We start from the raw sequence: 13,187 nt of genomic DNA, 5'->3' as shown, positions 1-13,187 counted from the left end.
CCAAGACCTAGTGTAGTTTTAAGACTCTCCATAAAAACTGTGGGTAATATATTTGGTGTGACCTTGACCATGATGCCATTTTCACCAAAATTAAATCAGCTCGAGCTACTATTGGGATCTACCATCACACAAAATGTGGAAATGATATCATGAAAACTGCTAACAAACAGACAAACAAATTGAACCGATTAAATACTCCCTTCCTTTTGGGGGGAGAAGGAGTGATTGCTCATGTCTTCTATACAGTAATTTAATTATAAGTTAATATAATAAATAAATAAATATAATAAAAAACATAAATAATTCAGTGTTAGCTGAAGGAGGCTTGACATTACCAAAATGCTGCAACATAGAATGTGAAAAAAAAGGTATCTGCATACTTATTGAACAGGTTTTATTTGCAATAGAGACACTGCAGACTTTATCTTTCTCAAGGTCATTTGGTGGTTAATAGACCCATTTATTTATTTATTTATTGGGGGGGGGGGGTGGGGGGGCAAGCAGCCAGGTAGAAAGATGGAGGTTGTGATAATGGATTTTCCCTCTTCTTGGAAGGACAAAAACTTCTAAAAGCCTATTGAAAGCACTTTAAACCTGCTGAAATGAATCTATGAGCACAGATCACAAAGACAAGTCGATAAGGCCACTGTCACCACAATAAGAATGAAAACAAAGGTCTCCGTTTCTCTTAAAGTTGCAAAAAGAACAGGCAGAATAGCAAGGCGACATTTCACACTTGAATAGCTGCTCCCTGTCATTTGTTGGGATCTCAGTGTCAATATATGGAAATGGGTAAACAGAGAGGACCCCTCCTTCTGAGGTTTCTACGAAGGTCGATCAAGCCAAAAATCTTTAATTGCTTCTACGAGTTTATCTCACAATCTGAGACAATGTTGTCGTAGGCTTTATTCTGTATACTAATGTGCTAGTGAATGTTTGTGAATTAGGTCCACACTTACACTAGGATATTAAATTCAAGTAGTATTAGTCAAAGACTGCTGCTGTAAGCTGTTATGACCTGGGAAAAAACATCAGCAACTGTTTTATAGGCACTAAATTAATCATATTTACAGTGACATTCAGGTTAGTGAAACTCTATAGGCTTTAACAGCAGCATAACATCCACTCATTAACACTGTAATTGTGACTGACACAGTATAAAACTGATAATTATCACATCTGCATTGCAGGTTTAAGAACGACTTCATTTTTTTCAATTAAAATATGGTATTAAAATACTACATTGCCACTGCTAATTTTTGCTATATTTTTTATGTAACCCAGGACAGTTATGTGGTTTGGCTCTGGGCCAAGATTTTTAGGACAGGAATAACAATGTGTGAATGTGTGAAAAACATTTTATTTACTTTTAATTTAGCGTCCCAATGGAAAGCAAGCACATTCTTTTTAGGGCTCAATACAATGCTATCGTAAAAGCCTGCAGATAATTTAACAATCCTAGTTTCTATCCAGTTGAATTTTACTGCGGAGTTAGATTCTTTATCAAACTGAACCCCACAGCCCAACCGATCACTTGTCTAAGATCCTGGATGAAAGCTTACTTTTTCTCCCAGGGCCTTGAGGCTATCCAGGAAGCGTGGCCAGAAATCCTTGAAAAGTGGCCGGTCAATCTTCTTCAGACTGTCTTGGGTGCTGGCATCCACACTGACATACAACTGAGTAACTGGCACCAAACTCCTAAAAAGAATTTGGTTGAGAACAAAAGACAAGAATTATGTAGCTGCTGCAAAATTTAAGACGCATTTAAAACAAAAATTACATTCTCCTAAGCAAACACAGTTCTCTGATGCAGCCACTTATATCCTATTCAGATAACGTGATTAATTGCCAACTTGATTCAGTGACACAAGAACATCAAGTCAAATACTCATTGTTGTTAAAGGAAAGGTTTTCTTTCTTTTTCTATAGATAATCAATAAACAAGGAGAATACTGAGCTGGAGCTGAGAAAGAAACTGTAAAAATAAAGAGTACCTATTATAAATATCAAGTAAGAAAAAAAAAAAATTGGGTGAAACTGAACTTTGGTCATATAAGTAATCAGAAAAGAGTAATAGAGCAGAAAGTACCACATGAAGAAAGTTTATAATACTGGTGAAAGAACAAAAAAACAAATAAAGCAAAAAACAAAAACACATTTCCCCTTGTCAAAAGAGCAGTGGGATAGATTCTCCAACCCAAAGTGCAACAGCTCATCTCCTATAAGGTAGCTCTGGCAGACAGGATAAATGGCTGATGCCTCGTGTCCTTGCCTTTAACTTGCTCGATGACTATGTGATAAGTCTGTGACAGGCCAGTTAGCCACAATATTGGATGTGTCAGTGTGTGTCGTGAAAACCGGTAAGTGGTTCTTGATAGAGAGGTCAATATTGTGTTCATTTGAAATGGCTCACGCAGCATTCATCCTTTACAGTCTAGACTGATAGAAAGTGGCAGCAGTGTTCTGTGTACTAAATGGGAACACATACAATATTGTTTTCTTTTTTAAACAAGCAGCAGCATCTTCACTAAGAGTCTGTGTGGCTACAAAACCACTGAAAGATTAAAAGGCAATGATAAATGTAGTTTGTGCAGAAGTGGTAACTTTCCTCTTCGGAGTGAAGAATAACATAAAAATACAATAAAAATTTCTGTCTCCTGATATAATCAAGAATTTAGCAGATTTATTAAACACTTGTAGAATGGGCAATCATGGCTCAAGAGTTGGCAGGTCGTCTTGTAATCGGAAGGTTGCCAGTTCGAGCCCCGGCTCGGACAGTCTCGTCGTTGTGTCCTTGGGCAAGACACTTTACCCGTTGCCTGGTGGTCAGAGGGCCCGGTGGCGCTAGTGTCCGGCAGCCTCACCTCTGTCAGTGCGCCCCAGGGAAGCTGTGGCTACAATGTATCTTGCCATCACCAGTGTGTGAATGTGTGTGCGAATGGGTAGATGACTGAATGTAGTGTAAAGTGCTTTGGGGTCCTTAGGGACTAAGTAAAGCGCTATACAAACAGGGCATTTACCCTTTACCAACACTCAATTGGAAAACTTATTCTTGAATAAAACATGTCTGCAAACAAAGTAACATTTGTGTTAGGTAACATTATTAATAATACAACAGATGTGCACTTCAGCATGCTTTTTTTGTAGCATGACAATGTTGCCCTGACAAAACTTTTGGTACTTCGTCTTACACGTCACATTACATATTGTATACAGTGGCTTGCAAAAGTATTCAGCCCCCTGAACTTTTCCACATTTTGTCACATTACAGCCACAAACATGAATCAATTTTATTGGAATTTCACGTGAAAGACCAACACAAAGTGGTGTACACGTGAGACGTGGAACGAAAATCATACATGATTCCAAACATTTTTTACAAATAAATAACTGAAAAGTGGGGTGTGCGTAATTATTCAGCCCCCTGAGTCAATACTTTGTAGAACCACCTTTTGCTGCAATTACAGCTGCCAGACTTTTATGGTATGTCTCTACCAGCTTTGCACATCTTGAGACTGAAATCCTTGCCCATTCTTCTTTGCAAAACAGCTCCACCTCAGTCAGATTAGATGGACAGCGTTTGTGAACAGCAGTTTTCAGATCTTGCCACAGACTCTCGATTGGATTTAGATCTGGACTTTGACTGGGCCATTCTAACACATGGATATGTTTTGTTTTAAACCATCCCATTGTTGCCCTGGCTTTATGTTTAGGGTCGTTGTCCTGCTGGAAGGTGAACCTCCGCCCCAGTCTCAAGTCTTTTGCAGACTCCAAGAGGTTTTCTTCCAAGATTGCCCTGTATTTGGCTCCATCCATCTTCCCATCAACTCTGACCAGCTTCCCTGTCCCTGCTGAAGAGAAGCACCCCCAGAGCATGATGCTGCCGCCACCATATTTGACAGTGGGGATGGTGTGTTCAGAGTGATGTGCAGTGTTAGTTTTCTGCCACACAGAGTTTTGCGCCACACAGAGTTTTGCATTTTGGCCAAAAGGTTCCATTTTGGTCTCATCTGACCAGAGCACCTTCTTCCACATGTTTGCTGTGTCCCCCACATGGCTTGTGGCAAACTGCAAACGGGACTTATGGTTTTCTGTTAACAATGGCTTTCTTCTTGCCACTCTTCCATAAAGGCCAACTTTGTGCAGTGCACGACTAATAGTTGTCCTATGGACAGATTCCCCCACCTGAGCTGTAGATCTCTGCAGCTCGTCCAGAGTCACCATGGGCCTCTTGGCTGCATTTCTGATCAACGCTCTCCTTGTTCAGCCTGTGAGTTTAGGTGGACGGCCTTGTCTTGGTAGGTTTACAGTTGTGCCATACTCCTTCCATTTCTGAATGATGGCTTGAACAGTGCTCCGTGGGATGTTCAAGGCTTGGGAAATCTTTTTGTAGCCTGAGCCTGCTTTAAATTTCTCAATAACTTTATCTCTGACCTGTCTGGTGTGTTCTTTGGACTTCATGTTGTTGTTGCTCCCAATATTCTCTTAGACAACCTCTGAGGCCGTCACAGAGCAGCTGTATTTGTACTGACATTAGATTACACACAGGTGCACTCTATTTAGTCATTAGCACTCATAAGGCAACGTCTATGGGCAACTGACTGCACTCAGACCAAAGGGGGCTGAATAATTACACACACCCCACTTTTCAGTTATTTATTTGTAAAAAATGTTTGGAATCATGTATGATTTTCGTTCCACTTCTCACGTGTACACCACTTTGTGTTGGTCTTTCACCTGGAATTCCAATAAAATTGATTTATGTTTGTGGCTGTAATGTGACAAAATGTGGGAAAGTTCAAGGGGGCCGAATACTTTTGCAAGAGAAAAAACACACTTAAGGGATGTCAGAAAACTACACAGTTATAGTGCTGTGTTGACAGAGTGCTGAGTAGAACCTGCAGAGCTGTGAATAATGACATTGTGAGGTTACTGAGTGTGACTCACAAAAACTTTTCATGTTGATGCTTACAGTTCTTCCTGAATCTAAGGCACATTTCACTTAGTATCTAACAACTGTGTTTGTGGTGAAGCTGTAGTGAAAGAAACATTAATAAAAACAATCGAGACCTTGATTCTTATCGTGGTTAGGAATTTTTTAGTAGGGGAAAAATGGGTTTGGAATCTACAGTATGTCTTACGGATTAACTACAGAGACCTCACCTTCATAAGGAAAGTCAGAAAATAATATATGTTTACACACTCAGGCAAAGGTACCAACAATCAGCCATTACGGTTTAAATGTTTTTTTTAATAAAATTATAGGAAAGCATTCAAATTATCCCAGTACATGCAAACATTTAAGGTTTTTAAAAATCCATCAATTTAAAGAAGGTTAATTGAAATTATGTGCTGCTCAAAGCACTGAAAAATGGATTATCTTAACCCCCCCTACTGACTCTTTGATCTTCTTGTTAGGGTTAGGTAGGTTATTAAAGTATGAAAACAGACCAAACTTATTTTAAGATTACTTTAATAGTAAGAACAAAAAGATAATTTAAGACACAAAGAAGATATTTTTTCATTTTGCTTGTACCTGATTTCCTGGGGGAACTGCGCATTGGTTACCAAGAAACTGGAGATCTGATGGTGGTGGAGGAGGCGAATGAAGTTGTTGATTTCAGGATACATGATTGGTTCACCAACCAAGGACAGGGCGCAGTGCTTGACTGCTAGGCCCTCCTCATACCTGTCAGGCTTTACTCCAGGGACACCTAGCAGGAGAGACATCAATATCTGAGTAGATCATAGCTGTCAGACACAAAAAACAACTGTGTGAAGCAATAGACTGAGGTGAGGTTTTGAACTGAAGGCTGTTTTAGCGATTACCCATTGTAACAGGGCGGCCCTTAGCGGCTGGAAACACAGTGAGATGGACCAAGGCAAGTGTAGTGGGGAACAAAAAGTATTTATTTGCTATACAGCTCTCCTTACAACAATTAACTCGTCGAGCTTCTTCACAGCACAATCAATCCCTCTAATGACAACCGGCAGCCTTAAATATGTTCAGCTGTCACAGACTAAACCATTATTCCACTCTCAGGTAAATTATTAAATCCCAACCTTCCACCACAATACACAATATATCAATTAGAATAAATCAATACATAAATACATTTCACATTTTCATATTAATAAATAGTTCACACTTTAATTTTACACCAAACCCAATATTATAAAACCCAAGCACAAAAAGATTCACCACACTCTCTTAACCCATGGGGCCTGGACCCCATGGGTAACATTTGCCCAAACACCTTGAAGAGGACACAGGCAAGAAAGATAAGTAATCATTATCTTACAAACACTTATTTGCACCACTTTTATTCCTAGATTTCACACACACACATTTGCATTAGTGTTCCTTACTGGTAAACTTTAATCACAATCTCAATCACCATTCTTCTCTCCTCACAGACAACCACCACATTCCTTGATGAGGAGCAGCTGTGCAGGATCTGAAACAAGGCTACCAACTGATTTTAAAATTCCCAATAAATAGTCAATAAATAATTAAACTTCTTGTGTGCAAATGTTTTACTGTGCAAATCCATGCTTAAAGTGCAATGCTAAATAAAGTGCTTGATAAGGTGCTTTTAATAAAGTGAAAGGTGTGCTCTAAAGTGCTATACAGATAATATAATATAAATAAATGTAGTAAGGGAGTCCTCTTCCTTACACCCATAACCAAAGAGTCACAAGAAAGAGATGTGAAGATGAAAGAAACAGCAGAAGATGAACAAGAGAGATCTAGGGCTTGACACATCTTCATTTCAACTCTTAATCCTAGGCTCTTAAACAGTTAATCCATTTCCTTCAAAGTGCTGCATAACAGAAGATCCATAGAATAAACTGCAAAAAATAACCACAGTAATGGTTTTAAACATTCACCCAATAGACAGTTGCTCATATGGTGTTTTGAGAGCATGGCGGAGAGCATTGTATAATAGATGGATCTAAAAAAATTTCGTTTTCAGCTGTGTTGAGATATCGAAGGACACAAACCATGCTAAAATCTATATCCATCCACCTATTCATCTAAAATTGAAATAAGAATGTTGACGAATGAAATCAAAAACACTGAAAAGAGCAGGAGAGATAATGTGAAGTATGTAGGTATATGAATGATTTAATCAGGCTAAGTTTGCTTTTGGGATTCCAGCCTGGAAATGGAAATGGTATAAAGTATTAAAAGCAGTATGACACTGCAGGAATTTGTAATAAAGGGAATAAACAAACATGAAAATGGTATCAGAGAATATTGAAAGGGTTTAATGTGATATTTCTCAAGCCAGAACAGAAGACATTTTTAGACTAAATTCAGGAAATCTTACAGAAAATTTTGACATATGAATCATGAACATTTTTTTTAAATAACTCGGTAGCTAGTAATGCAGAGAGCAAAGAAAAAAAATCAGTATTTGTTGCTTTTAAACACTAATATGTGTGTCTACACACACTTTTTTTCAAGATCTTTGAAAGACAGAAGATTCTTCAGCAGATTTAGGAACTCTTAGTTGCTTCTGTCTCTTCATGTAGCCCCAGATTGACTTGATGATGCTAACATCAGGTCTAGGGGGGGGCACCATCTGTTCTAGGACCTCTGGTTATTCTTGTTGCTGAGAATAGTTTTTAAGAGTCTGGCTGTATGTCTGGAGTCAATGTTATGACACTGCACAGTATCATTACAATTTAATTTGGTTATCCTTGCAGGCTTCTTTTCTGAGTTCAATTTGCATAAGAGTTGAGTATACTGAAGGCTTTGTCATGATACTGTCCACTCAAATCAGTGCATCTGCAACTTTACATTATGAAAAGGGTACAGGTTAGTTCAGTATGCATGAATGAAGAAAGACATTTCATGTACTGAAAGTGCCATGCTGTTGTAGCAGGGAATGACATTACAAGATATTTAATTAATGTGCTGACTTGTCTGCCAAAGTAAACTTCACCAAGCTTCTGTTGCACAGTGACATAAATAATTGTGTGAATTGTAACAAACTGCCTAGAGTGTAGAATTAAGTGGGACAGTTAGATAAATACTGAATACAGGATAGGTATCACTAATAGTTTGGCGTTCATAATGCTTGGTAATGAAAATGATTGAGATTAGATACTCGTTTGCAACAGTGCCCTCTTTGACTCCTGCAGTTGACACACAGCTTCACACAGAACTTGCAGATAGACAGTCACATAACCACTCCCCTCACAGTTGACATGAATTTTGAGAGGTCATCAAAGCTCCTATTTTAGAAACACTGAAGAATTAAACAGTTGTCACAAATGTTAACTTGCCTGGAGCATACGTAAATGTTAGGCGCTTAATTATCATCAATTACCCAATAGCCATTAACCTAGCCTCAGGGGGGTCATAGGCTAGTAGACTATGCATCCCATAACTGGGATGGTTGCATCAGGAAGTGCATCTGGTATAAAACCTTTGACAAATCAAAGGTACTTTCAGAACAGCCTTTGTCAAACAGCCACATAAGCTTCCTGTTAAGTCATCATTAAGGTAACAACTAGCAGCTATGCTCATCCATAACGTTATAATTAACAGTGTTAATTTAACAGCACAGAACAAATATTCGTGTCATGCAGAGGTTGAAGCTGAGAAGCCTACCAGGAACTAGACAGAAATTGTTGCAGCCTACCTTTCTATTTGATCAGCAATAAAGGTTTGGTGCAACGCAACCAGCAACAGCTCTACCTCAGACAAGCTAAAATGTTGGTGTCTGTTTGGGTTTTTTTTGGCACTATGTAAGGTAATCTTAAAATATCCCATTTACACACCTTATAGATTTTTTGTTTTTGTTTTTTTCCCAAATGGTATTGAGTATTTTCCTGGGTACTGATATCAAGCTTGAGATTGTAGTATCGTTGCAATCCTAATGCGTGAAGAACACAGATTTATTCCTAGATGCAGTCATCAAGACAACATTACAAAGAATACAAACAAACTCAACAAGCAGATCCCAGGGTAATAAGCTAACGTTTATGCTTTTAAACTACAAGTAATAGCTCTCATTATAAATTGTGCCTGACATTAAAGTGCTATTTGATGAGACCTTTTATTCAGTAGCCCATCATGGAGTCAGAGCAGACACCAAGCTGCTTAATCACACTGAAGGTTTTGTAAGCCACTGTCTGGGGACTTCATTGTGCTAGAGAGAGTAAAATGTATCACTGTCAATTGTAAAAGAAGTTGAAGGCTGCATAATGTGGTTTTACAGTGCAACTGGAAAGAAGATTATGGATGATGATGACAATAGAAGCTTGTGCCTTACTTTAGTATGCCTCTAATTAGAATTGCAAAGTTGAAAATATACGTATTCTATCATTTTACTGTAATGTCTTTTGTGAGATATTGGGGGGGTTAACTCTAAGAGAAATATGAAGGCGGCATTCAGGACAACCATTGGTATGCTATTGTTCTTTTGCAACCACATCAAGAAAAAATTATTAGATTTTCTATGATGATGTGCGTTATATATATCCTTAAACTCAGCTCTGAGAATCATATTAACTATAAAATATCCCCTTTGAAGAAGATACGTCTCAGAGGTTTTTTGCATTTGGTATTTATATCATTTCACGAGCACAATGTCTGCAGTGTTTTATAATGGGATCAGCAGCAGCTTTGAGGTTAGAGAGGCAGCTCTCTGACCGTAAAGTTGCAGGATCAGGCCAGGCCTCAAGAATAGTTGGCTGGACCGAGGTCCTACATGCCGGCCTAGCAATCATGTGAATATTTTATTTATTAGCCATACAATATCATATTACATAATGCAGGTAAGTGGATGGTGTCAGTACTGACTTGTACATGAGAATAATAGAAAATAAGATGAAGAGTTTAACTGGAAAGATGCTGGTTTGGGCTTGATGGGAATGGTCTCTGCAAGTGTGTTTATGCTAACTAGAGTCACAACAGACTGTACGGACAGAGTAACATCCAGTGTTGAGCAGAATGCAGTTTGGAATGGAATAATGTAAGACTGTATTTCTGTACCACAGCTGACACTCGAGAGCAAGAGTCTGAAAAACATTTGAAAACACTTTTGTCTTTAACAATATGGTAATAAATTTATCCGCATTTCTGAGCTTGTCACAAAACAACAAAACAGATGCAAACACATTCTTGACTATTAATTATTCACAATTGTTTTATCTAGAAAAATATAAAAACATTCATACATTTAGCTTCTCAAATTGTTATTTTATATCACTGTAAATCAAATGGCCCACACATACATGAAAAACTTAAGACATCTTTTTGCTAGGCCTTTCCACTATATTTTAAATAATATATGACTGTTTAACACAGACAATATAAAATATTCTTACATTTATGTGTAAGAACATTGCAGTATAAGCATTGTTTTATTCTTACAACTAATTAAGGAGTAACTTAGTCTGAACTCTAACATAATTTTGCTGATTACCTTTAAATCCACACGAGGAACAAAATATTTCTGTTTAGAATTAGTTTGCCTTACTTAACGTCTGATAAATTTGTCACCACTATGTTTTGACAACATTTCTGAAAACCTCAAAGAAAATCTGCTTGGGGCATACACACAGGATCAGTAAATTCTGTTTGGACTGAGCTTTGAGAGGCCAGCCAGCCGTTCTCAGCCAAAGCTGGTAGCAGCCAGAGAAAAAGTCCCAAATGCCAGGAATATTAGTACAAGCAGTAGAAGCATAGTCCAGAAAACGGGAGTACAAATAGGTTTAAATCTTTGATTTCCAATTACTAACTTAGATACCTCAAATGTTGATAAGTTTTAAGAAAATAAAGAGTGGAGTTGTTACAAACAGGACTTTGAGGAGGTGAAAATCAAAGATTGCATGCACTGTGTCTCTGTGGATCTACGAATGAAAAGTGATTTATGAGCGAGGAAAGCAACAATGTGATGAAACAGCTCATCAGCCCCACAGATCATCAGCACTTGCATGTGAACTTTACGTCATTAAGTTTAAAAGAATTCATAAGTTCCAAGCTGAAGACCTTAAGGAGAAAAAGTGCAAAACAGGGCTTATTCTTGCACACTTTTTATGTGACTATGTTCATTTTAACAAAGAGAAAGACAACCTATGATGAACACTTTCAATCATAAGCATAAGTAAACAGACAAATAGCCAGACAGACATTCAGAAAAAACATGCATGTTGTTGTTCATGTTTGCATGTGTCACCTGCTCAAAGCCTAACCTCTGAATTGTCGAATCATGTTCTGGTGCTTTTCCAGGGCATCCTCCAAGATTTTCTCTGCAGGATCCATTTTCCAGCGCCATTCAGTGCCGACAGGGTTGGTATGATGTCTGTTAGTGGAGCAAAAACATGAATAAATAGGAACTAACAGCAGTCAAGATGTAACTGCTTCAGCAAGCACCAACCAAATGTAGCAATACAGCAAACTAAATATTAATCAAAGAGCAACCACTGTAGCCTTCGAGATGGTATTACCTTCTTTGGAGACATGCTTCTGGAGCATAAAAGGGAAAATGAACACTGCTTGTGCCTACAAATGGAATAAATGGCCTAAACAATAAACTGTAAATATGGGCTCCAAACCAGCTTCAGTACAAACAAAGGACATTACACCTCATCGGTGGTATTACTCCATGGTAATTCTGATTTAGTCCAAGACTATTAGACCGTTTGTTCAACACAAACATCACTTAAAAAGTTAAAGACATATTTCACTAGAATAAAAGGAGCATTTAACGAGGTGCCAAATGCTAAGACTCAAGTTATTTACTCACAGATTGAAAGTGAATTATGTGGGCGTGTGTATTACCACCCTATAAAAACATATTAAGTGAAAGAATGCATGCTACTGTAAAAAAAGTGCTCTTCCTTTGGGTGTTAATAACACGTTCCAACTATCCAAGTGTGATGTCTACGTGCAACACCAAATCCTGGGGCATCACATTTCTGTCAGATAAGTATGCACACTCTAACGTGACATATTCTGACGGCGTCCATGAAAATCTTGCTCCACCTGTTGCCACAAAGAGGTGGATGGTGGAGGCAGCAGGAACAAAGCAGCTGTGCCCCGAAATTGCTTATTTCCTGTCATCCCACATAGCTGTAGTAAGGGAGACGGGCAGATCTGTGTTGACAGGGCAGCAGTTCACCACAGCACATTCTGACAGCGACCTTTCAGTGCTCAACACAGTCGCCTTTTCAAATGAAACTTGAAGTTAGTAAAAGGCCCAATCTCTCACTAATGCCACGATGAATCAGTGTCCACATTTAGGCCTTGCAGCTATGCAGACCATTATCCATCTGCACATAAAACATGAACATCTATGGAACAGCGAGATCATCAACAGTGACTGGACTAAACTGTAAATGGGTTTGGTTTAAAAAAAAAAACCCCAAACCTACAAGTTAGTAACCAAACAGGCTAAAACTAGTTAATATATAGCAAAATAAAATCACTCCTAAAAACAGGAAAACACATGTTGGAGTTATACCTTATATACAGTTGTGTAGCAATGGACAGTTAAAGTGATGGGAATAGGGCTGTTCGATATAACGATATATATCGGATGAAACGTCTATCGTTTCATTTTACGCTATTGTTTGTTTCGTGGTGTCGCAAAATAAACTGTTTACGGCAATATTTTTTCATCGTTTTGATCGTCACTGTAGTGGCTATATTAATTTCTTAAAGTTCTCTCTTTCTCTTATATTTTATATAACTACACTATGGACGGACAAGCGCCTGTTTTTATGTGTTCTGGTTAGCAACAACGACGGTAACACCTTCGAGTGTCCGCTTGTTTATGTTCCACATAAACCTTTCACAATAAAGCTCAAGATCCTGTTGAGACTTTTCAAAATAAACTGAATCACGTGAAAGAGCAGATTATTTACGGATGAGAATTAAAAAAGAGCCGCCAGGTGCTAAAAAATAAACCTTAGACTCAAATGTTAGAACAGGCTTTTCCCCGCAGCACGCCGTGTAATAATTACTCACAAAGAAAACGGCGGCCGTTACAACTTATGTCTAAAAATGTATCGTTTCATGCATCGGTTAAAACACTCGACTCCAGCTACATGACGCCCAGCTGGAAACACTTCCTGCAAGTCGAGCTGCCCGAGATTCACAGAATTTACAGAAAATGTTACATTTTTGTGATTTATATCGTTATCGGACAATACAATTCTTATATCGG

General features: G+C 38.3%; 1 protein-coding gene across 1 annotated transcript in view; it reads right to left on the bottom strand.

Annotated features, from left to right (window-relative positions):
• tyw1 (tRNA-yW synthesizing protein 1 homolog (S. cerevisiae)) overlaps window positions 1-13,187 on the bottom strand; it is a 59,888-nt gene that overhangs the window by 25,146 nt on the left and 21,555 nt on the right. The window contains exons 11-13 of the mRNA XM_087851185.1: window positions 11,212-11,321; window positions 5,537-5,714; window positions 1,563-1,698 (exon numbers count right to left, since the gene is read on the bottom strand). Coding sequence (XP_087707311.1) covers window positions 1,563-1,698; window positions 5,537-5,714; window positions 11,212-11,321 — 424 coding nt within the window. The remainder of the gene's footprint in view (window positions 1-1,562; window positions 1,699-5,536; window positions 5,715-11,211; window positions 11,322-13,187) is intronic.

The sequence above is a fragment of the Neolamprologus brichardi genome, chromosome 14 (assembly GCF_056152115.1).
Source record: "Neolamprologus brichardi isolate AB-2024 chromosome 14, ASM5615211v1, whole genome shotgun sequence".
Lineage (NCBI taxonomy): Eukaryota > Metazoa > Chordata > Actinopteri > Cichliformes > Cichlidae > Neolamprologus > Neolamprologus brichardi.
The sequence above is the reverse complement of the archived record's forward strand: the minus strand, read 5'-3'. Positions and strand labels throughout refer to the sequence as shown.